At 46.7% G+C, this 27,515-nt stretch overlaps 1 protein-coding gene across 1 annotated transcript in view; it reads right to left on the minus strand.

The window, feature by feature from the left end:
- Positions 1 to 27,515, minus strand: part of RWDD1 (RWD domain containing 1) — a 130,977-nt gene that overhangs the window by 16,221 nt on the left and 87,241 nt on the right. Inside the window, exon 6 of the mRNA XM_078648532.1 lies at positions 8,816 to 8,878. Within this exon, the coding sequence (XP_078504658.1) occupies positions 8,816 to 8,878 (63 nt within the window). The remainder of the gene's footprint in view (positions 1 to 8,815; positions 8,879 to 27,515) is intronic.

A 27,515-nucleotide genomic window follows, 5' to 3' on the forward strand; every position in this document is an offset into this window, starting at 1 on the left:
AATGTATAGATATGCGTGATTACTTTAGCATTATTCTACAGCTTGAGTGCATATATTACATATGACTTTTTTTTCCGTATATTTGATAATTTCAAAATGCATTTATGTATTTTGGGGTGGTAAGGTATACACGATACTCTACAGTATGTTTTACTATGCATAGATTAGTAAATATGTCCATAGTTAGCGTGGAGTGGGTGTGATGTATTCCTATAGGTTCTGTATCGATCCCCCTATTCCTGACCCTATTCTGGTTAACAAACTAACAAGTTAACTAGCAGCCATCCCATGAGGCAGAAAACCCCCATGATGCAGGAACCGTTATCTGATAAAGCCACACTACGGCACAGGAACGTGTTATCTGATTAGGTCATAACGCTTGCCATCTAATTAGACAAGCGATATTCCTCCAGCCCCTGATAAGGCATACGGAGTTCTCAAAACAAATCAAACCTATGACAGACCTGGGAAAAACCCTGCGGCCATTGTTTTGATTTCACCGAGAACTTCAGCAAAAGAATGTGCTAACGACCTGGTCGTATGACATCTTTATTGACGTATCTATGTCCATCCTTACGTCAATCTCGGCACCTTAAAGGTATAAATATTACCGATATTGCCCTATGCAAAGACACGCGGTGGTGACGAGATCGGAGCAGCCAGACTTGCCGAAGCCCAGAGCAGAGCAGACCCCGCTGGCGCAGCCCCGCCTTCTTGACGTGCTGAGAACGAGCAGCTGCCTATTTCTCCTGCCGAGAAATCCAGCTCCGGCGCTTCCGGGTAGCCCTCGCAGGCAGCCTGGAATATCGAGACCAGAGACGAGAGATACCATCCCTCATCCATCCTAGATTCCAGGTACAGAACTGAATAACCCCTTGCAGAGAATTCTTTAGTCAGTCACTTGGCAAAAACAAACTTAACTTAAACTGTAACTTTCTATTCCCGCCCACGTATTAGGCTTAGGTCAGGTACACGGGGTAGGCGTAGTTAGAAACACCAGTTGAGTACGATTAGTCAAATGTATATGTGTATGTAATATATTTTATTCATTTTAAACCTTCATATGGCTTAGAAACCATATCAATGTTTTTACAGTATTATTTTATACTTTTGCTTTTAATGTATGCACTTTACTTAACCATAAGTATTGCGATAATATCGATCCATTTCTCTTGTATGAGAAAAGAGACTGATCAATAAATAACATCTTTTATTGAACACGCCCGTCTCTTCCTTTTCTCTACAATCTGATGAGACTAAGAATGCACGTACTGACTGAGTAAAATAAATTGCCTTTTGTTCACACGACTCTAGAGATATACTCTTGATTAGGGGAGAGCAAAGTTGTCATGTTCTATGGTTGTCAGAAACTAAATCCCTTCTTGTCTATCCAGGGAGGTTCAACTCCTCCTTGCCTATTCGAGAAAGTTTCTAGTGAACTCTGAGCTAGCTGGCAAACCCAAAACTTTAAGTCTAATATCGACATTAGTAGACCTAGTTAACGTCTGGTCTAGGCCTATACTATTGAAGGTATTATTCCAATGCGCAGAGCCTATTGGGATAATAGGAACTACACTACAAGGACACATAGCAGCATAGAGAATATATGTGCAAAACAAATCTGCTTAGTGCTCTCTTTTGAGGGGATACTCTCAAGTGATAGATCATGATCAACAATATAGGAAGGTGGATATCTGACTATATGGTTACCTCCACTATTTGCCTAGTATTTGCTGGTTTTCAACTTAGACTGCGCCCTGAATAGCGGGGTCCCAGTCCAACTATCTGCTTTCTCTATAAAATGGACTCCATGTACTTTAGGTACATACCAGATTGGTTACTGGGTCACCCTTGTGAGCCCCTGTATATGGTATCTTAGGTTCCCAGGGCATAGGTACACCCTAGGCCCACCAGGGGCTGATGCATGTATTGTACCACCACTGGTTAGCCTTTCAAACTGACACCACAGGTCTGTACTTACAGCCTGGGTAAGGTGGTGTAATCACCCCTTACTTAGATATAGTATATCTATATCTACCTTATATATAGACACATAGTAACCTATAAGTCACTCCTATGGAAGGCCTTGACAATCTTGAAGGCAGAGTGCTTGATTTTGTGTGAGAGGGTTCCCTAGCATGAGTTGAGCCCCTCTGCAGCTTTCGGAACCATCTCCTTATAGCTGTTCTATTATATAGCCATACCATATACTCTTAAGTGAATTAAAATCCTCGTTGTTAATGCTAACTTTGATTTGGCTTTATCAATACATGTCGTGTAAGGTGTCAAACACTTTGGAATACTACCCCCCCCCCCCGCCAATTCTGGCGGCGGGGGTAGCATTCCACCCTTCTAGAGGGAGAAGACATGTAGTTACTGTTAAACCCGGTTAAAGTTAAACAGAGCCCCAGCATCACAAAATGGATGTTGCTGCCACAGACACGAGTCTGTCCTCCTGCTGCTGGAAGAAACTCCGGCAGGGGAGGCCTGGACAATAGGTTTCCTGTCCAGGGAGGAGCTGGCACCTCCTCAGACAGGCTTTAGTATATTGGGACAGGGAGGGTTGCATTCAGTGAATGCTTTTCAGACACTGCCTGGAGCACACAAGGTGCTCCATGCATTTCCCAGTTCAAACCGGTTGCTGGGGCACTCCGCCCCATCTCTGGCGCGAAACTGGACAAAGGGGAAGGGGTGTAACCACCCCCTCCCCCACAGGAGTGACCTTAGAGTTAGTCCATCCCCTAAACTTACTATAAGTATAGAACCCCAGTCCCTAGGACTTTAGATTAGCCTGGACAAAACTCTGCAACATATATCTTGGACCTTCGACATTCCATATCGACTGGAAGATGGAAGAAATCTCCCTTGTGGTCAAGGAGTGACCACCCTGTTTAACCTGGCACCAACTGCATCTTTGCCGGTCTGCATTTTCGAGGCTCCCGCCGGATCCCGAAGAATCTGCGTCACAGGACACGGACATCCAGACATCACTGACGCTGACCTGCCCTCCCAGCAAAGCTGAGACCTGTGGCGGACAAGAGAGACGTGGGACCGGAACTCCTGGACAACCTGCATTTTGCAACCTGCACCTACTTCCCGAGGTATCCCGAAGTTGTGTATTGGGGTGCTTGAAGCCCCAGCCCGAGCACCTTTTGCACCGAAGCTCCCACTCCACGAGTGTCCCGTGGACCCGCTTTGTGCATTTCCGCTCGACGCGTCTTCGCGGTTCCTAGTCCGTTGGCTAGTGAGCCCCCAAGAAGACCAATCCTTGATTTACTTTGCTTTCCTGGTTGCTCCCGGCTTGCTCCAACTCCTCTCCAAAGGGGGAGTTCCTCAGACCTTGCTGGTCTGCACCGAAGCCCATCTCGACATCTTGCGTGGATTGCGTTTGCCAAGGCTTGTTGGGTCCAATCCGGATACTGACACCATAGTCAACTAGATCCTTCGTGGGACAGCTCGAATCCAGCTCCTGGTCGTCGTCGACGCCTCCTGGTCCTTGTGGCTGAAGAGACAAGCTTCACCTTTTCACCTGAAATCACCCGACATTGACTGGCATATTCCTGTCGCCATCCTGGTCACTGGCCCAGTGGCCCAGACTCTGTCTCCTCTTCTTTCAGGTTCTTCACATCTCTGATCCACCCTTGGATCCACCCGGACACTTTTCCTCTGGTCGCCTGCAGCACTTCTTCGCAGCTCTCCATTGGAATCGATGACGAAACCAGACACCAAAAGGCACCTATGCACCCGGCTTCCCTGGGTGAGGTAACACGAGTACTCCAGTGCTCCCGTGGGTCTTGACTCTCGAAGTGTCCTAGTCTAAAAGGGTTCCATCGTAGTTCACCTAGAAGTACCCTTAAACTGTAACTTTGTAACTTGTTCGTTCTCCATAGAAAGTCAATGGTAACCCGAAGCTGTGTTTAGACACTGCAGGCGTCTCCCGTGGGCCTCCTACATCCTAACCTTTGGTGGTTCTAAGCAGCCCCAGCGATTCCACAGGCCCTAGGCCTGCTTTCTAACTCTCGCATGGTTCTTATTCCACTATTTTAGTATATGGTTTGTGAGGCCCCTAGGGCATAACGTATACTGTGCAACTTATCGTATGCTGATTAAGTTCCTTGTATTGTACTTTTACCTCTGACCTCATTCAGAGTGCAGAGGGGTTGTGTTTAGAATAAATACATATATATTTGATATTTACCTTGTGTGGTGTGCTTTCATTTGATCTTTCAAGAGATTATAATTGGTAAAACAACTTGCTTAACTCGTCTCCAAGTCTTAGCCTGAAGGCTACTCTCCACAGCTACCACTAGGATAGCTTTCTATAAGGTTGACTTTATAACCTACCATCAATAAGGGTCGTTTGGACTGGTGCAAGGTGCCCACTAGAATAGTGGACATCATATATCAGGCCAACTTCTCACAAACAAGTGTATCAACAAACCTCAAGAACCTCATAGCCTGGAACAGCAAGTTGCCAACAATCATATAAGGTCTGTGGTTTTCAAAGTTGACGAAGTTTTTATCCCAATTAAAAATGGGGGGGGGATTTCGGGCGGATCATCATCAGGACGCAAGGGGGTACCACGAGCAAGAGAGAGAGATTATGAAAGGTAATATAGTTGCTAAAGGAGCGGGGTCCCTGGTGACAAACCTCAAGAACAGGTTGGCCAGGAATGGCCTGAGCTGGAAATATGCTGAAAACCAATGGGGGGGAGGGGGGCCTCCAATCAGCCCGCAGTGTGAAGCTTGTACGTCATATGGGTTCTGGGTCTCAAGGATAAGAACAACTGCTGAGAGGTTATACCTTTTATCTTGGTATTACGTTGATGTTTTTTATATTTATTTACATTTGTAAACCGTGGTTTTAATATGCGCGTTAATGGGCAAAATGGCCAAATAAAGTGTTATCGACTAACTTTCTGATCGGATATAGTTTCACCTATATTGCGAATGTCGGTGACTCAGCTTATTCAGTCCTGGAAAGGAAAAACGTTCTATTCCAGGTACATGTTTAATGAACCTGAGAGTAAAAGGTGTATTCTTCGGTGAGGGAGTGGAAATAGCTCAGGCCATCTTTCAAACCCATCTCCTCAAATTGTGCTTTAAACTAGCGGGAAGCCTGTCTTGTAGCCGGTGTCTGATGCGGTCTTATCCGTTTCTGGATGCCAAATAAAATTAAAATATCCGCCCATGAGGATCCTCCCCTCTGCCAGTCCAACCAGCGTAGTTAATACTTGTTCTAAAAATGCTTCTTGATGGGTATCAGGTGCATATATGTAGGTGTGTGTGTAGAAGTGTTATCGATTAGGGTTTATAGCACCAGGCTCCGGCCTTCCTTTTCTCTCTGTATATGTCTGAGCTGTATCTTGATGAGAATTGCCACCCCTGCTGTTTTAGTTTCCCCTGAGGTCCAATATTGTGACTGATAGTCCTTTTGTTTAATTCTAAACTAGTCTTTCTTCAAGAGATGTTTCTCCTGTAAAAATATTATATCTGCTTGTTGTTGGTTTAGGTAGGGCCAGACCATGCTCCTCTTCTGTGGCGAGTTCAGACCCCGTATGTTCAGAGTGATATATTTAATGGTTGCTGTTGTGGTGGACTAACTAAGGGGGCAGTGGCCCCTTCTACTGTGAGCCCCTTATGGAATGTGCTGTGTTTAATCCTGCCACTTCACAAGCCGAGCTGCATTGAGTGTGTCTGGTCATAAGGGGTTGTGATGACGTGCCTTCTTTCCACCCGTCCCCAGCGTCCCGCCACCCTTTCTCGTCAGTCTCCTCAGCTTTACATGTTTGATATGTGATAGTCCTACATATTCATACCTTCTTGGTTCCTCACTGCTGGTCGAGCTCTTCACAGCACTACTTGGTGCCTCCAACAGTTTGCTTGTTACCTTCAGTGTTGGGAAAACCATCTGATGACCTCATTTTGTGGCTACTCTAGTTATATCCACCTTTTATTTCCTATGAGAGGCAGTCCTTTGTCATGTGGCCACTCTCTAAGTTTCTCCTGTAAGACGTCAATCTGGTGTCCATAGTATGTCACACCTCGATACAGTTTTCCCCTGCTGCCGCATCGTAGTCTGTAGTGGTCACTTTGTGGACACTTTCCTATCCTGCCACTGGGATGCTCAGCATTCTGCTGCCCTTATCTGGAGTTTTCACTGTTCTTTCAGAGCCCTTCCACGTGAACTGTACGCCCTCCGGAATAATCTATCTGTATTTAATAGGCTTCTTATACAGTTCTGCAGTCACCAGTTTAAAGGTTCAGAGTTTTTGAAGTGTGACTGTGGATAGATCCTGAAACAGGGAAACATCACTGTCACCATAGAGGGCTTTCCATGATTTGTGCGCTCCCGTCATTATGTGTTATTTCATGGGAAACTTATTAGACCACCAGGTCCAGCGATTTCTCCTTTGTCTCTGCTGTTTTACGTCCCACCCTGTATGCTCTCTCTATGCCAATAGGTAGGTTTGTGTCAGCTTGTAAAACAGCTCGAAATAGTTCTGTGATGCCATTTGTCATATCGTCTCCTTCTGTTCCTTCTATTAAATTAAGACTGTGGATATTGTTGTGCCTCTGACCTGTTTTTCAAGTCTTCACATTTGTTTGCCAGTCAGGACACTTGCAATTCAAGATGGCATTTAAAAGTGGTTATCACTTGGTCCACTTGCGTCGCGATAAACTCCTCAGCTCTGTCTATGCATTAGTCAAGGATTTGTAAGTTGTTTTTTCTCTCTTCCCAATGTCTTTCCCACCCTCGTCTTGGATCGAGTTCAGGTCCCTGCGCACCTTCAGTCCATGGGGGTGGTACCTGCCTTTTATCCCCCCTCGAAGGCAGTCCATGGACCTACCTCGCAGTATCCCACAGTGAAATCACTCCTCTACGGTCAGGCCCCTAGAGTGGCCGGCCCAAACTCTGTGGTGTCTCCCTGGGGCTCAGCAAAGTGCCATGCCCCTTCAGTGCTGCTAACCAATGTAAAAACGGTGGCTCCTCCTGGCAGTTATAGAAATAGGATCATATCCTAACAGGTAAAAGGCCCATCATACTACATTGTCCAAGAGTAGGGATGGGGGTCCTTTATAAAATCAAGCATCTGTGGTAAACCCCGCTTTTATATTTACAGAAATAAGATACTCCGTACCTACAGATAAAGGCGATTTTAAAGAAACATATTAGGCACGTATTACTGTAGAGGTATGTAAAGAGAATCCCATCAACTTTAACAGATAGAACCTTACAGCATTAATAATGAGAAATTAAGGTGGTATTGATGATGCCTTAAACTTTCTATTTAGAATCAGCAGGCATTGCAAAATTGAGAAAAGCACCCTGCCCCCTGATAATAACCTCAAGAGTCCATAAGACTTCGCGACCCACCTAGTGGTTTCTAGCTGGGCACGACCCGATAAAAGGTACGTCAGTGCGGAATAAACATGCACTACTAAAAATGTCAATATTGCAAGGTCATAGTATTGGATCATGGTCCAAGGGAGAGGCAAACAATACCATGTTTTTTTACATATATAAAAAATACTGTGATATGAAGTTAATTTAAAGGACATAAAACTTGATCCTTTGAATATGTATGTGTAGAATAACATTAAAATCTAAAAAAGTATTGTACAAAAGAGTATAATTATGGGGACAACTAACAGTTTGTTTGTTGCACAAATAATAGAGGCTCTACTTGTTCAAATCTAAAAATGGCTGGTAACTTTGTGTTTTTTAATGTTTTATTTGTTTAGAATCAGTCCTGATGAAGGCGTACTAAAAAGAAAGCCGAAACGCTGCGTCGACCTTGTTGATTCTTACCGCTTTTATTAATATGTTTGAAGTCATTTTTTAACCAATGTGTAATGCTTTTAATTGTTATTCTTTATATGAATTGTAACTAAATTGTGGAATAAATCTAAAAAATCTTTTTTTACCAATATATTTTGTTGACAAGTTTTATTTTTACATTAATTTCCTTTTTGCCTCTTGAACTATTCTACTGTGTTAATCATCTTGCAACCACGCCTGTACGTTACTGGTTTTGAAAATTAGTACACACATCTTTGCCTCTTTCACCTGAGAGTATGGTATACTTCCCTGTAATATTGACACAGAAATAGGACGATACTGTCCATCAACTTGGGACTTTTTTGTTCTTAAACTGCTGCCCAGGGGTGTCCATCCTGTGGTTGCCACTTGCAGCGGAGGAGCGGGTGGAGAGGAGCAGAGCACGGCAAGTTATACCCCGCAGCCATCTTACCAGGAAGCCATTCATACATTCTTCACATACTCTAGGCACGAGATAAGTGACTAAGTAAAGAGTTCTGATTCCATGCAACATCCTGAGTACTCTTCTTCCTAAATACATTATTGCACCCCAACCGACTGTTCAGAGAACAAATCTAAAATAAGAGCTGGGGCAGTACTCATGGTACCTATCCACTTGCAGACTCACCAATTCGTTAAAATCTCACTAGCAATGCCAAATAAACAGGGATGGTAGAAAATAAGGGATGGACCGGAACAAGGCCGTAACAGTGTTTTTGTATACTTTCTTTATAATCCACTGATTCAGCACAACAGAATGTTTTTCATGGAGTATCCAATCTGGCTAATGATTAGTTCACAAATTGCTTGAGGTGCCAAATGAATAAACCTGAGTCTGTAGTTCACAGCTTAGTAGAAACCGGTTAAGGTGGGTGTGTGCATGAATGATCATATACAATAAATTGAAGAAAAAGTAGTAGATGAGCAACATTTTTTAGTAAAGTGATAGATAGGCATCTAAATAATGGTTTAAAAAGTATGAGAAGAAATTACCTTCCTCCAAGAACTTGATGTCAGATGTATCAAGATTATGGTCAGTTTCAAACAACTTTTTACCTAAGAAAAAATGACGAAATATAAGAAATGTTTAGAGTCTTGTGATAGTATTGAAATTAATGTTTTGGGCGATTTAAGCAATAATTTCAGGCATAAGGAATATGGAGTTACAGTCCTTACCTGCCCCATTCACGAAGTATTACAAAACATCAGCAGTCAGTTACATGTAAGACACGGGTAAGAGTCGCAAAAAAAATAATTGAGGATTTAGCCATTATGGAAGCACATAAAGCACCAATTCTCTTTCGAGCTGCTTCTAACAACTGAAAGAGCAACAGTTATTTTTTTGCTACATGTGCATTCCTCACACTTCGTAAATGTGAGTACTATTCTAGCCTCTCGTGAGACAGTCATGGCCATTCCCTATACTAAACAATGGTAATAAATAGCCTTTTACTCATTGACTCACTCATCATGTGCTGGCATTGAAAATAAATGTGGCCCAATAGACATCGTGTTTGGAGCAACTATAATAATGAACGTACATTCTCACATCACTACTGCACTGCAAATGTCAAATTCAAGTTTATCACAGTGCAGCAATACTGACGAGCAAAATACTGTTTACTGCCTCTGAGAACACATAGAGCAATTTACTACCAAACACATCACAATTATACCTTTGTATACACACATATATATATATAGTATGCTGATGCAAGTACTCAGTTAAAGGTCAGTTATGTTTGAAAGAACACAAAACTGAAAAAGCCCAGAAATTTTAGAATGATGGCATGCAATGAACAATGGTGCCTGTAACACCAGCTGTTTTCTTTGCAGAGAGCATTTTCTTTTTTTTTCCCCCCACATGCTGTTGGCTAAGGGGTCTACTAAACATGGGAGGGGACATGAGTTCTTAAGTTCATTGTGTGTTGTACATCATAACAGGCAAATTTCAGGGATTATTCAATTTTGCGTTTGTTGAATTGCAACCAACCAATAACGTTTTTTTCCCAGGGAATTTCATGTTTTTGTTTTAGCTGTGCATGGTCTTTGCACTGGTCTTATGTCATACGTCGAATCCTCTATTGGCCATGCACACAGAGGATGGTGTGGCAAGGCAAAATGTAAGGTTTAGGAGTGGGTAGTGGTAATGTGTTTAGGGGGGGTAAGGATACGGTGGTGGTAAAAGGGGATTTTCAGGGTTTAGCGGTGGATAGTGGTAAAGGGATGTTTCGCCGCATAGTTTCTTTTTAAAAAAGGAGGGGTTGGGAAGGTTCTCCCTCCCCAAAAATTAATTTATATATTACATACACATGGGTAAGTGAAAAAAAAAAAATTAAAAAAAAAAATATATATATATATATATATATATATATATATATATATATATATATATATATATATATATATATATATATATATATATATATATTCGCTCTCTCTTCGTTGTTTTTCCAGGACGATAGGCACTCAAGGGGTTCGTTATACCACCATCCGTTTTTATTGCATTAGCAAAACATGACGCTTACTCGCTCTTCCGTTCTTCACGTCGGGCCTCCTCCGGCCATGAAGCTCCGGTGGCAGGCTTCTCCCTGTGGCGGTGCAGCCTGAATCAAAATTCTGCTCGTTTGCACCGGTTGGGCGCACCTCACGAACGGGTGCCTTATTCAAGCATAGCTCATAGTTGAGAATAGGAATACCTATGTGAATGGCCTTGTTTGTAGACATTTTTCCTCTGTATATTGTATATATTTTTTTTTTATGTGTATTGATGAGATTTATTGCTGTAGTCAGTGATATGGACTTTGGCAACAAGTCTATAAATGGATAGTTGGTCTTTTGCTGATACTCACATCGTATACTGTGGAAACACTGTTGAGTAATCTTTCTCAAACATGTGACCATGTATAAATCAACGTACATAATTGTGAAAATCTGTTAGTGTTTAAATATATTTGGTATATACATTGTTATTGTATTCAAAGGGACTAGGCTCCACATTTTAAAATAAATGTATTTTTTTAATAGCCCTGAAGAAGTCTCTCAGGAGACGAAATGCGTTGGCTATGGCTAGGATCAATGGAATTGTGAAAAGGCTATGATCAATGGAATGTTGAAAAAAGAATTTACGTATGAAAAATAAAGTGAACACTGCATCAAGAAAAACACTTTGAATTTGGACATTTGTTCTCTATGTCCTACCCATTCATGGACTTTGACATGAAGTATTAATAACACTGTATTGAGTGCTGAAACCTTTTTGTATTTACATATCTATCATGTTGGTCTCTCTGATGTCAGAACTGAAAAAGTATAAAAACCTCAATTATCCCAGTGGAGCTTGCCTCAGTTGACACAAACAAAGAACTCGAAACATCTCATTCACCATGGGCTTTTTCTCTTTGGTAACCGAACATAAATGTTTTATCAAACTATATCAACCAAAACTTTTTTAACATACTTAGCCAGAAAGAGAACAGACAACGTAATCCTGCAATAGACTCCCCTTCCTGAGATGGAATAAGAGAAACGTAAGAGAGACTGGGTACGGAAGGCGATATATGCATCAGGTAGTGCATGTCCTTACAAACAACAGACAACAAACAATGTCCCACATAGGAAAAGTGGGGTGGCAATTCTTGTTTATAGACATTTATCAGTCAGGGTCTTGAAAACATGGTTGGACGCCAATGGGAGCTATGTTTATGTTAAGAGTATAGAACTTAACATTTGTTGTGGGCTCCATATATGCCTCCAATGTCCAAAAGCTAGACCTTTGCTCATCATTAAACAGAGTCCTTACTGAATTTAAACATGCTAGACTCATAATAGGAGGAATCAGACAAAGGGCCCTGTTTTAGAGAGAGCTGGTCCTTAGAAACGTGACTGATTGGGCCATCCGATTTGATGGCAGTTCATATTCTTCTGGACCCACGACCTATTCTACCCAACTGAAATATAGTACACTTTCCTTTCTTGTGTCCGAGGAACAGAAACAAGGATCAACTTCTTCCAGGTCTGTAACGTAATGACACCAAAGTCTACAGTTTTGATATTCAAATAGGAGTACTGTCAGACCACACACGCATATCCTTACTTTTCTAAAGTTAAACGCGGAAACTGGTTACCTATAACTACAAACTCCCTCAAGAAAAAAAGGATGCTATTGGAGCAATTTCATGAATACCAATAGCAAAATGAGCACTTTGTTACTTCACCACAGTTGCTATCGGATGCTGGGAAATCTTATATACACATTATTAAGCTGACCGACTGTGAAGAGGCTCAAGACTCAGAAAGATGTGCCTATAGTAGGAACCCCCCTAAAAATCCCATCTCAGGAGTCCAGTCAGAATAAAATATGAACTGAATAGTCTTTCTTCAGACAGTTTTGGCAGAAAACGCTGAAACTACAAGCATGGAAAAAAAGGCAGGATGACTGCATCCAATGCAACTTAAGCTGAAAGAAGCGAAATCATACATTCCAGTGATACATACCTCCAAGGGAAATCACTAGCCCTCTCAAGAAAGAACAAGCATTTGCAATGCAATAGGTCTCACATTATTAAAGGTTGAGCTATTGGTGTTGCATTATTTAGCAATGGCAATAGCTCAAACTTTAATAGTGCGGGACCTATTGCATTGCAAATGCTTGTTTAAGAGTAGGCAGTGGTCCGTGGGACCACTGCGCCTGCTCTTAGAAAATGCTGACACCCACATTCACACAGGGGAAGAGGTCCCTTGGGATCCCTTCCTGTTTGCGAATGGGTTGCCACTTCCATCACGGAGTTTGTAAAACATTCATACATGCCCCTGTGACTTGATATTAGGAAGTGACACCCTTGAAACAACCCTCCCTGATACCAACTCGCAAAATAGAGTTTGTACATGCCGAACGATTCTTTAGCGGTTGCAAACGACCCGATTCTCCGTTTGCGACCGTTGAAATGCATCATACATGTGGCCCCTGGTATATACCCAGCGGTGCATTTTGGAGCACCCTTTCGCGAATAGCGCACTATCATTTACGGACAGCACATGTTCCATTCACATGGCCACAACATTTGCAGAGACAGGCAGCCACAAGCGGTAGACAATGAATGCATGGGGTTTCAGCTGGCAGTTATCACTTGCACGCTGATGCCCCACATAGACACAGCAGTCTGTATGGGGGTGGCCTCGGTATCCTGGACAATGCACAGTGCCCAAGTGCCCCACATAGACATAGCAGTCTGTATGGGGGTGGCATCGGTATCCTGGACACTGCACAGTTCCTAAGTGCCCCACATAGACACAGCAGACTGTATAGGGGTGGCCTCGGTATCCTGGACACTGCCCAAATGCCCCACATATACAACGGGCTGTGTGGGGGATGTCTCCTGGTATCCAGGACACACGGCACAGTGCCCTAAAGCCCCACATAGACTCAGCGAACGGTATGGGGGTGGCCTCCTTGTATCCTGAACATAGCACAGTGCCCCACATACACTGCACTGTATGGGGGTGCCCTCCTAGTATCCTGAACACAACAGTGCCCAAGTGCCCCACATACACAGCAGACTGTATGCGGTGACCTCCTGGTATCCTGAACATTTCACAGTGCCCTGATACCCCGCATAGGTACAGTGGACCGAGTGGTGGTGGTTACTGGACACAGCACAGGGCCAAAGTGCCCCACATATGCAGTGGACTGTATGGGAGTGGCCTAGAAACAGCGGACTGTATGGGGGTGAGTAACCTCTTGGTATCCCAATGCTCTCTAGTCCCACTACAGTTTAGGATTTCAGCGGAACACAAACAAACAATGCGGAACTGAACATTGTCTGCCTGCCGTGCCCCCTCCACCCTCCCCGTTCAAAGCACCGCTGTAAAATCATTAACTTGATACACTTCCTAGCAGTTCAAGCACTTCGTGCCAGGAGAGGTGGCACGCAGGGCATCTAAAGCTTGGCACGTCCACAGTAAAACAAGGAGGCAGTGCAAATCGTCCCATAACAGTTGCAAATTCGCCTCTCAACTCAAACTTGTGTGCGAAATAAAGAAGACATAAATAAATGCTGATGCACCGAAAGTGTCCAAGTAATGAAAGAAACATCCTACGCTTTTTGGCGGAAGCATTAAGTGATAAATGCCATCCTGCCAGAATAGTGCATCCTGCATATCGACTGCCACAAAATATAAAAGTTTCATATATATAATTTTGCCTGTTTTTATTGAGGGTGTTTTATAAAGCGTGAACTTTACCCAAGGGTAGCACAGGGCTGTACATATGATTAGAAACTTAAACAAAGGCCTGAAAAATAACAAAAACCATCAACACCTGCGAGTGGCGATGATACCCCAGAGGTTGTCGGGCACTTCGAGAACATGCAGCGCAACGTTTTGGAATAGCCCTGCACTTACAAGAGGGCGGACGTTGTTCCTGTAAGCCCGGCTTCTGCCACCCGTAGAGTCCCTGGAGAAAGCAGAGCAGAGGGCTGAAGGTGGATGTTCTGATTGGCGAGCCTGCTGTCACAGTTGTTCTGCCCGCAGGGGAAAGAGGCCGGGTTTCAGGCGGGGCTCTGCCAGCGTGAGGAGAGACTCCCGCAGTCCCATCAATGGAGAGCTACAGCCGGCCACAAAAAAAAAAAAAAGTAAAGCGATCGCGAAACTGGAAGCGATCGCTTTCGAAAACAAAGCCGCGAGTGGTGCGTGAGCCATATGGTTTCAATTATCGCACCCGTGTCTGGGCACGATAATTGAAACCATATGGCAGGAATGCGCGTAATAGACACCAATAGGCCATGGGCGGAACAATGCGCCCGCCTTTGGCCTACTGTGTACTATTTCAAAAACTAGCACGTAAGCAAAGGCCAATAGAAGGCCACAAAAGTAAAAACACACGCACGAGCATGTTCAACTCTAGGGTTCGTTTCAGAACCCCGGACCAAAGCACTCTCGAAGCGAGCAGTGCTGCGCACTGCATCGCCGAGCGCGAGCCCTAAAAAACGAAAATTATGTGCTGCCTTCTATTTCACCTTCTACACCAAGGAAAACAATGAAGAGTCTCCACAAGAGGTGGGATTTTGGATGGCCTCAGATTCCCACTCTATGAAGATCTAAAGAATGAACAAGCACATGAAATCACAGATAGCGGAAGCCATTAAAACACTACTGTTAGACCGGACACCCTTGGCGTGGTTTTCCCCCATCTTTTTGCCTCTGTCTCCTGTATTTTTGATGCTGTGCTGGATTTCGTTTCTGCTGGTTTAGATGCTTTGGACACTCTGCCACTGCTGATCAGTGCCAGAGTGTAAGTGCTCCCTATGTAAATTGTCATATTGATTGGGTATACCTGATTGGCATATTTGTATCACCATGAAGTCCCTAGTAAAGTGCACTGTGTGTGCCAGGGTTGGTGATGACAGATGCTACTAGTGGGCCTGCAGCGCAGATTGCGCCACCCACATAAGTTGCCCTAAAATGGTGTCTCAGGCCTGCCAGCGCAGTGCCTGGGTGCAGTCAGTGGACTGCCATGTCCGCCTGGCCAGTGTCCCCACTGGCTGGGCCTAACCCTTCCCTGTCTGTGCACATCAGTCACCCCTATGGAAGGCTCAATGGTACCCCCCTGGGCAGGGTGCAGTGTATGGGTAAGGTAGAGCATGTACTAGTGCAGGTCACATGCTCTGGTAGTGAGCAGAGGCCATTTTGTGTGCTCACTGCTGTAAGGTTATCTTGCTCCATAGTATAACATGGGGGAGGCTGGTCCCAATGGATACCAGCCTATCTTCTCATAGGAACAAGATGGAACATAAGTGATTGATATCCCTGAACTCAGAATTTAATAACACGTCTTTTAGTAAAGGTTGTTTTTAAATTCTGTGTTTGAGAATAGTACTTTTAGAAAGTGGCTGTTCTCTTGTCTAACCTTTCTGTGTGCCTAGGCCTGTTTGTGGATTGACTGTCTGGCCTGAGTGTGACAGGGGCTGCAGAGCCCCCAGGAGGTTGTCTGAGTCAGCCCGTGGATGAAAGGCAGCATCTGCTGCCAGGGAAGTGGGAGGAGATAGCACCTGATAGTGAATAGGGCTGTGCCTGCCTGACCACAATGCTGGCTCCACCTCCCTGCTGGGCGACTGTCACCTCTGTCCCTGATACTGAGAGGAAGAAGGAAGCCAGGAAAACCCCAGTGCTCCAGCAACACCCAGAACTGGTTTAGACCGGGCTCAGGGCCCACTTGCACAAAGACTTCAAAGGACTTCAAAGGACTTCAAAGACTTTTTGTGGTATAAGAGAAGGACCCCTGAGAACAGAAAATTTAGATTCTACAATCAAGGAAACTCTGCTGGAAGAAGGACTGCTGGAGAACTGAAGGAAGATTGCCTAGCTGTGTGCTCTAAGGGCTGACGTGTTCTGCTGTTCAACTGAAAGCGGAGAAGAAGAAAAGGACTTTGCTGTGTGCTGTGACCCTGCCTGCCTGAACCAACAAGACTTTGCTGTGTGCTGTGTCTTCACCTTGAATCTCCAAGGGCCTGAGAAGAGCTGGCCTCCTGTTCCTGGAACCCAGGGTTAAAAGGTTCCTAAAACATCCTCAAGACGCTGTGCTGCTCGTGCTGTTTTGTCTGGAGCGAGCTTGGTGAATAACTGCTGAGCATGAGTAGGGATCGGTGTGCTCATCGGCACATTCTCAGCGAGGGTCGGAGGTCCGTGGTGCCTCCCCTCGTGAGTCCTGCTCTAGAGCGGTTGTGTGGCCAAGAGGGCGGACTTGCCGTGACCTGCGCCCTCAATAAACATCTGTTGCCTGTTCACCGCCGCTGCCCGGGGCCAGAAACGCCCCTTGGAAGATTGCCGTCTTGATCGGAGTTGCGGGGCCGAAGATCGAAGCCGCCGCGCTCCCATTGGTCGAAGGAGCCGAGCCCCCTCACTAACGCCGCGACGGGATTGGCCCGTGTGCCGTAGCGTCATCGCTGTTGCCGTGTTGTGGTTGGCTATCCAAAGGAGCGTCATCGCAGGCCTGCCCCGGGAGCCGCACTGCCACTGGCTGACTCCCGGGCGTGTGTGGAGGCTTGTCCCGAACGCCGCGACCGGATTGGCCTACAGCGTCATCCTGAGAGAGAAGCTGCGTAGTGAACGGCGAAGCCGGGGAAGATCGACCCGACCTCGCCGAGGGAGCGCCGTGAGTACCTCCCTGCCCTTGGCCTGAGTCCCTGCTCGGAGCGCCGAGCTAGCTCCCCCCGTCGCTCCACGAGGACCGGAGAGCGGGCGGAGGGCTGCGAGGACCGGCCGGGGCTGAGAGCGAGTGTGCTCTGTTCGGCGCGGTGCGCCTGAAGTCATCGGGGGTGCGAGGCTGTGCGGAGCGGCCCAAAAGGAGTCCCCGGCATATTCGGTGAGGCGCGCTTGCAGCGCTTGGGGCTCATTGCTTTGCAGGGCTGATTCTTTTGATAAATTACCTGTGGTGGGCATTACTTGGGCAGTCATCTGAAGAGCTGGTGACGCAACAAATCAGTATTGTTAGTTTTCAATACAGATTTAAAGAGACTTGAGACTATTGTGTTTACATTGAGAACTTCCTAACAAGTGCAACCATTAAGATTAAGTGCAACATTTTTCTAAAGAAGTGAACATCGTGCAACTGTTTTATTTTTCTTGCCGAAACTAGATAAAGATATATTTCTATAAATATACTTACCTGTGTGGTCTCAGTTTGTGGTGGATTGGGGATCATTGTTTGTGTAAAGTGCATTTATTATACACATTGCCTTAGGGATAAGCCTGTCTGCTCGTGCCAACTACCTGGAGGGTGAGCAGAGGTTATCTACTGTGTGTAATTCTTCACCCTGACTAGAAGCAAGGGTCCCTACTTGGTCTAAGGTACTTACCTCTGCCAATTAGAGACCCCCAGATCTAACATTGTTGGACAGCGGTGCGGATTCTGAATGAATATTTGCACTTGACCTGCAGTGATTTCTTGTACATCACTAGTCTAGTTTAGCAGCACAGGTTGCGCAAGATTTTTTCTTTTTGGTGAAACCTATTTTTTGAAAAGGTTAGGAAGCATCATGTCTCAGAAAGCAGCAAGCGAGAGAGTAGAATTGGAATTTGAAATTCAGGAGTTGTTATAAAAAGGAGCAGCTGAAGCAATTCTGCAAACAGCTTGGATGCCCAGTGAAGGGCAGCGAAACAAGGAAGAGCTACAGAAAGCTCGAAGGGCCTGGTGGGAGGCCAAACATGGTGATCCAGAAGATGTTACTGGAGAGGGAGGCACACAGGAGAATGCTTTTGTATCCGGTGATTTGCCCATGAGAAGGCCAGCGTCTAGGGTTGGCAGCAACCACTCCAGTAGGGTTATTTCTCCAGAGGAGCTGGAGGATAATCAGAGAGCTAGGGCCCATGAGATTGAGCTTTTTAAACTCAAAGCCCAAGCAGATGAAAGGAGACTGCGCCTTGAAACTGAGAAGAAGGCGGAGGAAGGGAGGAATGCTCTCGCTTTTGAGGAGAGGAAACTCCAGTTGGCTCATGAGCTGAGCATGAGGGAGCTGGACATTAAAGCTAAACAGGTGGAGTCCAGTCCTAATGGTGGCAGCACACAACCGGTACAGGCGGGTAAAGTATACATACCAAAAGATCTGGTACAGAATTATCAGAGGGGTGAGGATATTTATGCGTGGTTTAGGTCGTATGACCTTGCCTTAAAGATGAATGAAGTGCCTGAAAAGAATTGGGGTGCAGGTTTGTGGAAGCATTTCAAGGCCTCTGGGAGGGATGTCTTGGCACCCTTAGAAGCAGCAGGTACTTTATCCTACCCCGCTATGAAGGAGGCTTTGTGCCTCAGGTATGGGCTCACTCCAGAACAGTACCGCCAGAAGTTTAGGAACTTCAAGAAGCTTGATTCTAGTACTTGGGTGGAGTGTGTGAGTATGTACACGCGTGCACTGGAAGGTTGGATAAAGGGCAGCAAAGTTACTGATTATGTGGGGTTGTGTCACTTGATTAGTTGGGAGCACTTGAGTAGTTTATGTGTTCCAGAGCTGCGCCAGCATCTTTTAGACAGCAAGTTAACTGATCCCAGTGAGCTTGCTAAAGAGGCGGACCGCTGGACTAGCACCAGGGTCCACAAGGGGGTGGTAAGTACCCCAGCCAAAGGTGGACAGGGTCCCCAGCAGAAGAGTGGGGGGGACACGGGTAATCAAAAGGAGTCTTCTAAAGGGCCCCAAAATTTTTCCCAGGAGAAAGAGTCTCCACCCCCCAAGTCTAAGAAGTCCAGGCCAAAATAAGGGCAAGCAGGACAACAGGCCCCCGCCTACTTGCTATGCATGTAGGGAGGTGGGGCACATTGCCCCCAAATGTCCAAAGAAACCTCCAGCACCCACTGGTGCTCCAACACCGGGGTTAGCCAGTGTAGCTTTGGGAGGGGATTTGATTTCCAGTGGGGAGGAGGGGTTAGCAGTGATGACCCTTGTCTCTTTAGGAGACCAAGAGATGGCCCAGGAAACCTTGCTGCCCCAAAACACTAAGAAATATGGGCAGAAGGTGACCATCAATGGAAAAGAAATAGAGGCTCTGAGAGACACAGGGGCCAGCATGACATCTGTCAGGTGTCAGTGGGTGTCTGAAGAGCAAATCATTCCCAAGGTACTCCGACCTGTGGTGGCATCTGACAGTTCAGTGCGCCTCTGCAAGTTGGCAAATGTTCCATTTGAGTGGGGAGGAGTCTCCGGTATTTTGGAAGTTGTTGTAAGTGATGCATTGCCAGTAGATTGTCTATTAGGTAATACCTCGAGAGCTCTCCATGGAAAGAGGTGGAGCACAGAACTCGTTTGGAAATGTTAGGTTTGCCTGCGTGGATCTGTGTGACCACCCGTGCAATGGCAGCCAGTGAGGGCGGATTAGCAGAACTGGAGCCTGGAACAATGGCCCAGGGACCTGCCAAGAGAGGAAGTGGTAGAGGGTGCGGGAAACCAGCCCCCACCGTTCCCATGGTCCAGGAGGAAGCAGAACCAGAGGGGGATGCCCTGGAACCTACAGTGGAGCAGGTGGCCGAACTGGGGGAATTGCCTGAGCTGTCCCAGTGGCAGCAAGATGGTGGTCCCTCCAGGGAGGAATTCTGGCAGGCTCAGAAGGAGTGCCCTTCTCTCATTGGTGTGCGGCAGCAGGCTGCAGACCAGGCAGCAGACCTGGGGTCCAAGGAACATTTGATTTACTGGGAGGATGACTTACTTTATAGTGAGCCTAAGTTCGCTGAGCCCGGTGCAGCCCGTGTGCTGGTGGTACCCGAGCGCTTCAGGAACTTCCTACTGGTTCTGGCTCATGACGTGCCTCTCGCAGGACATCTGGGGCAAGACAAGACCTATCACAGGCTTGTCACCCATTTCTACTGGCCCCAGATGAAGAAGCACGTCTCTGCCTTTTGTAAGTCTTGCCAAACTTGTCAGGCCAGTGGCAAAAGCGGAGGAAAGTGCGTGGCACCCCTCCAACCCTTTCCTGTGGTGAGCACCCCTTTTGAGCGGGTGGGCATTGACATCGTGGGGCCCCTGGACCCCAAGATAGCCTTAGGCAACAGGTTTATCCTGGTCTTGGTGGACCATGCCTCCCGGTACCCGGAAGCCATCCCGCTCAGGACAGTCACAGCCCCCGTGGTGGGCCGTGCCTGGATGGGAATCTTTTCCCGTGTGGGGTTCCCCAGAGAGGTGGTCTCCGACAGGGGGACAAACTTTATTTCTAGGTACATGAAGTCCCTGTGGGAGGAGTGTGGGGTGACATAAGTTCACCACTCCTTACCATCCTCAAGGAAATGGGTTGGTTGAAAGATTCAACCGCACACTCAAGGGCATGATTATGGGCCTGGAAGAGCCCATGAGGCAGAAGTGGAATGTCTTGTTGCCATGCCTGTTGTTTGCCTACAGGGAGGTGCCTCAGAAATCCTTAGGGTTCAGTCCCTTTGAGTTGCTGTATGGCCACCCTGTCGGAGGACTTCTCACTCTGGTGAAGGAGGGGTGGGAGAAATCCCGTGGAAAAACCCCTCAGGGTATGTTCAGCTATGTGCTGGCCATTAGCAACCTGACCAAGCGCTTCAGGAAGCTCGCTCAAGAGAACCTGGAGGCTAGCCAGGAGGAGATGAAGAGATGGTATGACCAGAACACTTCTCTGGTTGAGTTCCACCCTGGTCAGAAAGTGTGGGTGATGGCGCCGGTGGAGCCTTGTGCGCTCCGTGACAAGTGGACCGGGCCATATGAGGTGGTAGAGTGCAAGAGCGAGGTTACCTACTTGGTTAACCTGAAGACTCCCAGGCAGCCCCTGAGAGTGTTGCACGTGAACCGCCTGAAACCCCACCTTGAGAGGTCTGAAGTGACTATGCTCATGGCTACAGATGCTGGAGGGGAGGAGGCTAGTGATCCTCTCCCTGACCTCCTGGCAGCCAAAAAGCAAGATGGGTCAGTGGATGGTGTGGTCCTCTCGCCCACCCTGACCCCAGAGCAGCAGAAGGACTGTCGCCAAGTCTTGGGTCAGTTCGCCCCCCTGTTCTCCCTGACCCCAGGTGTCACCAAATGGTGCGTCCACGATGTGGACACTGGAGATAGTCTGCCTGTGAAACAGAGGTTTTACAGGGTGGCTGACAAGGTCAGAGCTAGCATCAAAGAAGAAGTTTCCAAGATGTTGGCACTAGGGGTAATTGAGCCCTCTAGCAGCCCCTGTGCTAGCCCAGTGGTCTTAGTGCCTAAGAAAGCTGCTACCCCCGGTGGCCCCCAGAACTCCGGTTCTGTGTGGACTACCGTGGGCTCAATGCGGTCACCAAGACTGACGCGCACCCCATCCCCAGAGCTGATGAGCTGGTGGCTCGGTTGGGAGCTGCCCAGTACCTGAGCACCTTTGATTTGACTTCAGGGTACTGGCAGATTGCCTTAACTGAGGGGGCAAAGGAGAGGTCAGCATTTTCAACGCCAGAGGGGCACTTCCAGTTCCGTGTCATGCCCTTTGGGTTGAAAAATGCCCCTACCACATTTCAGAGACTGGTCAACCAGGTACTGGCAGGGCTGGAGCAATTCAGCGCGGTATACCTGGATGACATTGCTGTGTTCAGTTCCACTTGGGAGGAACACCTGCAACAACTCTCTGAAGTGTTGAAGGCTCTGCAGAAGGCAGGCCTCACTATCAAGGCCAGTAAATGCCTGATAGGGCAGGGATCAGTGGTGTACTTGGGACACCAGGTGGGGAGCGGCCAGGTGGCACCCCTACAGGCAAAGATTGATACCATTCTGGATTGGGAGCCCCCCAAGACTCAGACTGAGGTGAGAGCCTTTCTAGGTCTCACCGGGTATTACAGACGGTTTGTCAAAGGTTATGGCACCATTGTGGCCCCTTTGACAGAGCTGACATCTAGAAATCAGCCCAGGAAAGTGAATTGGACTGAGGCCTGTCAAACTGCTTTTGACACCCTCAAAGCTGCCATGTGCACAGCACCGGTGCTTAGGGCACCTGACTTTTCCAGTGAGTTCATTGTGCAAACGGATGCTTCAGAGCAAGGCGTGGGAGCAGTACTCTCACAAATCAACGACGAGGGCGGAGACCAACCAGTGGCTTTCATTAGTAGGAGGATACTCCCCAGGGAACAGAGATGGAGTGCCATTGAAAGGGAAGCTTTCGCTGTGGTCTGGGCTCTGAAGAAGCTGAGGCCCTACCTGTTTGCGACTTACTTCCGTGTTCAGACCCACCACAGGCCCCTCAGATGGTTAATGCAGATGAGGGGTGAGAATCCAAAACTGTTGAGGTGGTCCATTTCCCTACAGGGGATGGACTTTACGGTGGTGCACCGCCCTGGTACAGAACACGCCAATGCTGATGGTCTGTCCAGATTCTTCCGCCTTAGTGATGAGGACTCCCAAGAGGTTGGGTAGTTCTCCCCACATTCAGCTGGAGGGGACACGTGTTAGACCCGACACCCTTGGCGTGGTTTTCCCCCATCTTTTTGCCTCTGTCTCCTGTATTTTTGATGCTGTGCTGGATTTCGTTTTTGCTGGTTTAGATGCTTTGGACACTCTGCCACTGCTGATCAGTGCCAGAGTGTAAGTGCTCCCTATGTAAATTGTCATATTGATTGGGTATACCTGATTGGCATATTTGTATCACCATGAAGTCCCTAGTAAAGTGCACTGTGTGTGCCAGGGCTGGTGATGACAGATGCAACTAGTGGGCCTGCAGCGCAGATTGCGCCACCCACATAAGTAGCCCTTAAATGGTGTCTCAGGCCTGCGCAGTGCCTGGGTGCAGTCAGTGGACTGCCATGTCCGCTTGGCCAGTGTCCCCACTGGCTGGGCCTAACCCTTCCCTGTCTGTGCACATCAGTCACCCCTATAGAAGGCTCAAGGTACCCCCCTGGGCAGGGTGCAGTGTATGGGTAAGGTAGAGCATGTATTAGTGCAGGTCACATGCTCTGGTAGTGAGCAGCAGCCATTTTGTGTGCTCACTGCTGTAAGGTTATCTTGCTCCATAGAATAACATGGGGGAGGCTGGTCCAAATGGATACCAGCCTATCTTCTCATAGGAACAAGATGGGACATAAAAGTGATTGATATCCCTGAACTCAGAATTTAATAACACGTCTTTTAGTAAAGGTTGTTTTTAAATTCTGTGTTTGAGAATAGTACTTTTAGAAAGTGGCTGTTCTCTTGTCTAACCTTTGTGTGCCTGGGCCGGTTTGTGGATTGACTGTCTGGCCTGAGTGTGACAGGGGCTGCAGAGCCCCCAGGAGGTTGTCTGAGTCAGCCCGTGGATGAAAGGCAGCATCTGCTGCCAGGGAAGTGGGAGGAGATAACACCTGATAGTGAATAGGGCTGTGCCTGCCTGACCACAATGCTGGCTCCACCTCCCTGCTGGGCGACTGTCACCTCTGTCCCTGATACTGAGAGGAAGAAGGAAGCCAGGAAAACCCCAGTGTTCCAGCAACACCCAGAACTGGTTTAGACCGGGCTCAGGGCCCACTTGCACAAAGACTTCAAAGGACTTCAAAGACTTTTTGGGGTATAAGAGAAGAACCCCTGACAACAGAAAATTTAGATTCAACAATCAAGAGGAACCTCTGCTGGAAGAAGGACTGCTGGAGAACTGAAGGAAGATTGCCTTGCTGTGTGCTCTAAGGGCTGACCTGTTCTGCTGTTCAACTGAAAGCTGAGAAGAAGAAAGGGACTTTGCTGTGTGCTGTGACCCTGCCTTCTTGAACCAACAAGACTTTGCTGTGTGCTGTGTCTTCACCTTGAATCTCCAAGGGCCTGAGAAGAGCTGGCCTCCTGTTCCTGGAACCCAGGGTTAAAAGGTTCCTAAAACATCCTCAAGACGCTGTGCTGCTCGTGCTGTTTTGTCTGGAGCGAGCTTGGTGAACAACTGCGGAGCGTGAGTAGGGATCGGTGTGCTCATCGGCACATTCTCAGCGAGGGTCGGAGGGCCGTGGTGCCTCCCCTCGTGAGTCCTGCTATAGAGCGGTTGTGTGGCCAAGAGGGCGGTCTTGCCGTGACCTGCGCCCTCAATAAACATCTGTTGCCTGTTCACCGCCGCTGCCCTGGGCCAGAAACCCCCCTTGGAAGATTGCCGTCCCGATCGGAGCTGCGGGCCGAAGATCGAAGCCGCCGCGCTCCCATTGGTTGAAGGAGCCGAGCCCCCTCACTAACGCCGCGACGGGATTGGCCCGTGCGCCGTAGCATCATCGCTGTTGCCGTGTTGTGGTTGGCCATCCAAAGGAGCGTCATCGCAGGCCTGCCCCGGAAGCCGCACTGCCATTGGCTGACTCCCGGGCGTGTGTGGAGGCTTGTCCCGAACGCCGTGACCGGATTGGCCTACGGCGTCATCCTGAGAGAGAAGCTGCGTAGTGAACGGCGAAGCCGGTGAAGATCGACCCGACATCGCCGAGGGAGCGCCGTGAGTACCTCCCTGCTTCTGGCCTGAGTCCCTGCTCGGAGCACCGAGCTAGCTCCCCCCGTCGCTCCACGAGGACCGGAGAGCGGGCGGAGGGCTGCGAGGACCGGCCGGGGCTGAGAGCGAGTGTGCTCTGTTCGGCGCGGTGCGCCTGAAGTCATCGGGGGTGCGAGGCTGTGCGGAGCGGCCCAAAAGGAGTCCCCGGCATATTCGTTGAGGCGCGCGTGCAGCGCTTGGGGCTCATTGCTTTGCAGGGCTGATTCTTTTGATAAATTACCTGCGGGCATTACTTGGGCAGTCATCTGAAGAGCTGGTGACGCAACAAATCAGTATTGTTAGGTTTCAATACTGATTTAAAGAGACTTGAGACTATTGTGTTTACATTGAGAACTTCCTTACAAGTGCAACCATTAAGATGAAGTGCAACATTTTTTTAAAGAAGTGAACATCGTGCAACTGTTTTATTTTTCTTGCTGAAACTAGATAAAGATATATTTTTATAAATATACTTACCTGTGTGGTCTCAGTTTGTGGTGGATTGGGGATCATGATTTGTGTTAAGTGCATTTATTATACACATTGCCTTAGGGATAAGCCTGTCTGCTCGTGCCAAGCTACCTAGAGGGTGAGCAGGGGTTATCTACTGTGTGTAATTCTTCACCCTGACTAGAAGCAAGGGTCCCTACTTGGTCTAAGGTACTTACCTCTGCCAATTAGAGACCCCCAGATCTAACAACTACTATCAGGAAAGGCGCCCGAAGAGGACAGAGTCTTCAACATTAAGGCCTAATATACCGTAGCTCTACTTGGGAAAATCTAAAGGAAACTACAGGACATTAAGTGGAGATGTCCAGAATTTAATAAAGCATTATGGTCTCCGATTCGGAAACCAAGTAGGGATCACCTCTCCTGCTCTTACTACAGGCCTGTAACATTCCTATACAATGATGTTAAGATCCTAGCAAAGATCTTGATGGACAGGCTTCAGACAGTAATTCAGAGTCCGATTCATAATCTCTAGGTGGGACTCGTCCACAAAATAACATCACAGAATCATCCAAAAACTTTCCTGGATTTACTCCTTATATCTAAGGCTAAATTAGAGAAAAGAGTGTCTCTCTCATTAGATGCAGCGCAGCCTTTTGATGTGGTGGAATTGGGCTTCCTTATCTCAGGACGAAAATAGGCATTGGACCTACCTTCCTTACAATGGTTAGATGCCTATACGAATGTTCCTACCACAGCGGTGATCTACAAAGACTTCCTATCAGATACGATTGCCATTATAAGAGGAACTAGACAGAGATGCCCACTGTTACTCTTGCTGGCATTTGAGCCCCTGGCAATTACAGTAAAGCAAAGTTCAGATATCTCAGGGATTCACACTGAGGCTGGTGAACTAAAGCTAATGATTTACGGTGATAACATATTTTTTGACTCTCTACACCGAATATATCAGCGCCCCTTCTAATGGACAATGTCACAACATTATCAGGCTTCTTTGGGAACAAAATAAATTGGATGGACAGTGAAGACATGCCTATGACAGATATGACAAGGGAAAGCTTGCTTTTTGGCTTGTCATTTAAGTCGATCATTTACATACGCACATATCTAGGAATCCGTGTAAGTAGGAAAATCCCTTGCATTATCCAAGATAACCCTATTATTCTAGTTTATCAAATGAACACATATTTTAAACAATGGGATCCTTATTGAGCAGAATCAACAATGTAAAGATGACTGTGGCTCTAAGATTTGATTCTATTTTGGCAGGATTCCTTTGAGTATACCCATAAACAACGTTGAAGCATCGATCATACAATCAACTTATACATTTAGGGAAACATGCATCCGAGAACGCTGCCTGTAGTCGTCTGTGTGGTGATCCTCTGGTAGACATACAACACAGAGTTCATGGGGTTTGATTGGGCTTTCTTCTTTCCATAGACCGGGCACTTCTTAAAAAGTGAACACATTCTGGCTGAATAACTAAATGATTCCAACAAGAAAACAAGTGAAAAACCATCCTAATCTTAACAGATGTCGGTAAGGTGGTTTAAACCATGTTTCAACATATTATATGTTAGTAGTGAAAAAGCCACAAAATGCCAAGCGCGGTGCTTCTGGATCCTATTGCAGCAGCTAGTAAAAATTAATTGACCTAACTGTCAACCCTGGGCATGATGGGACACTGTAGGAAGGGTAAGGTACTTAAAAGCAAGCTGACAGTGTTTGGCTTTTGTCTGTGCAGCCCGCGTGCAAGCATTGTCCTGCATTCCCATTATTTTTCTTTTTCGAAAAAAGGTGTGCAAGTGCTATTTCATGGTCACTTTGAACCCAATTACTATTTTTCTATAATTGCAGATAGTTTTAAAAGAAAATAATAATCAAATGGGGCCATTTCTAGCCTTTCTTAAGATGGAAAGACAATAATTTATGCATATCAAGCATTTTTCAACATACTGCTAGATAGATAGATAGATAGATAGATAGATAGATCTAGAATCCTGCATGAGGACAGGGCAACACAGTGCCCCTCTTACCCTGATGAGACTAAATCTAAGTTCTTGTTGCGAAGTCTTACATTGCTCAGAAAATGCCAGTGATTCCATTTATTTGAACACTTCCCACTCTTGCCGGTGCCTGCTGTGTATTTTGTTTGGTCATTTTTTGTTAGTAAACTGATACAACAATAATATAACATTTGGCGCCTCCATTGACATACCATGTTATAACATCTTTGCAAGAAAATGTCCAGGAATTTTTTTTTTCCATTAATTAGCCTGTGCACTACATTGATGCTTAGCAAAAC

The sequence above is a fragment of the Lissotriton helveticus genome, chromosome 6 (genome assembly GCF_964261635.1).
Source record: "Lissotriton helveticus chromosome 6, aLisHel1.1, whole genome shotgun sequence".
Classification (NCBI taxonomy): Eukaryota; Metazoa; Chordata; class Amphibia; order Caudata; family Salamandridae; genus Lissotriton; species Lissotriton helveticus.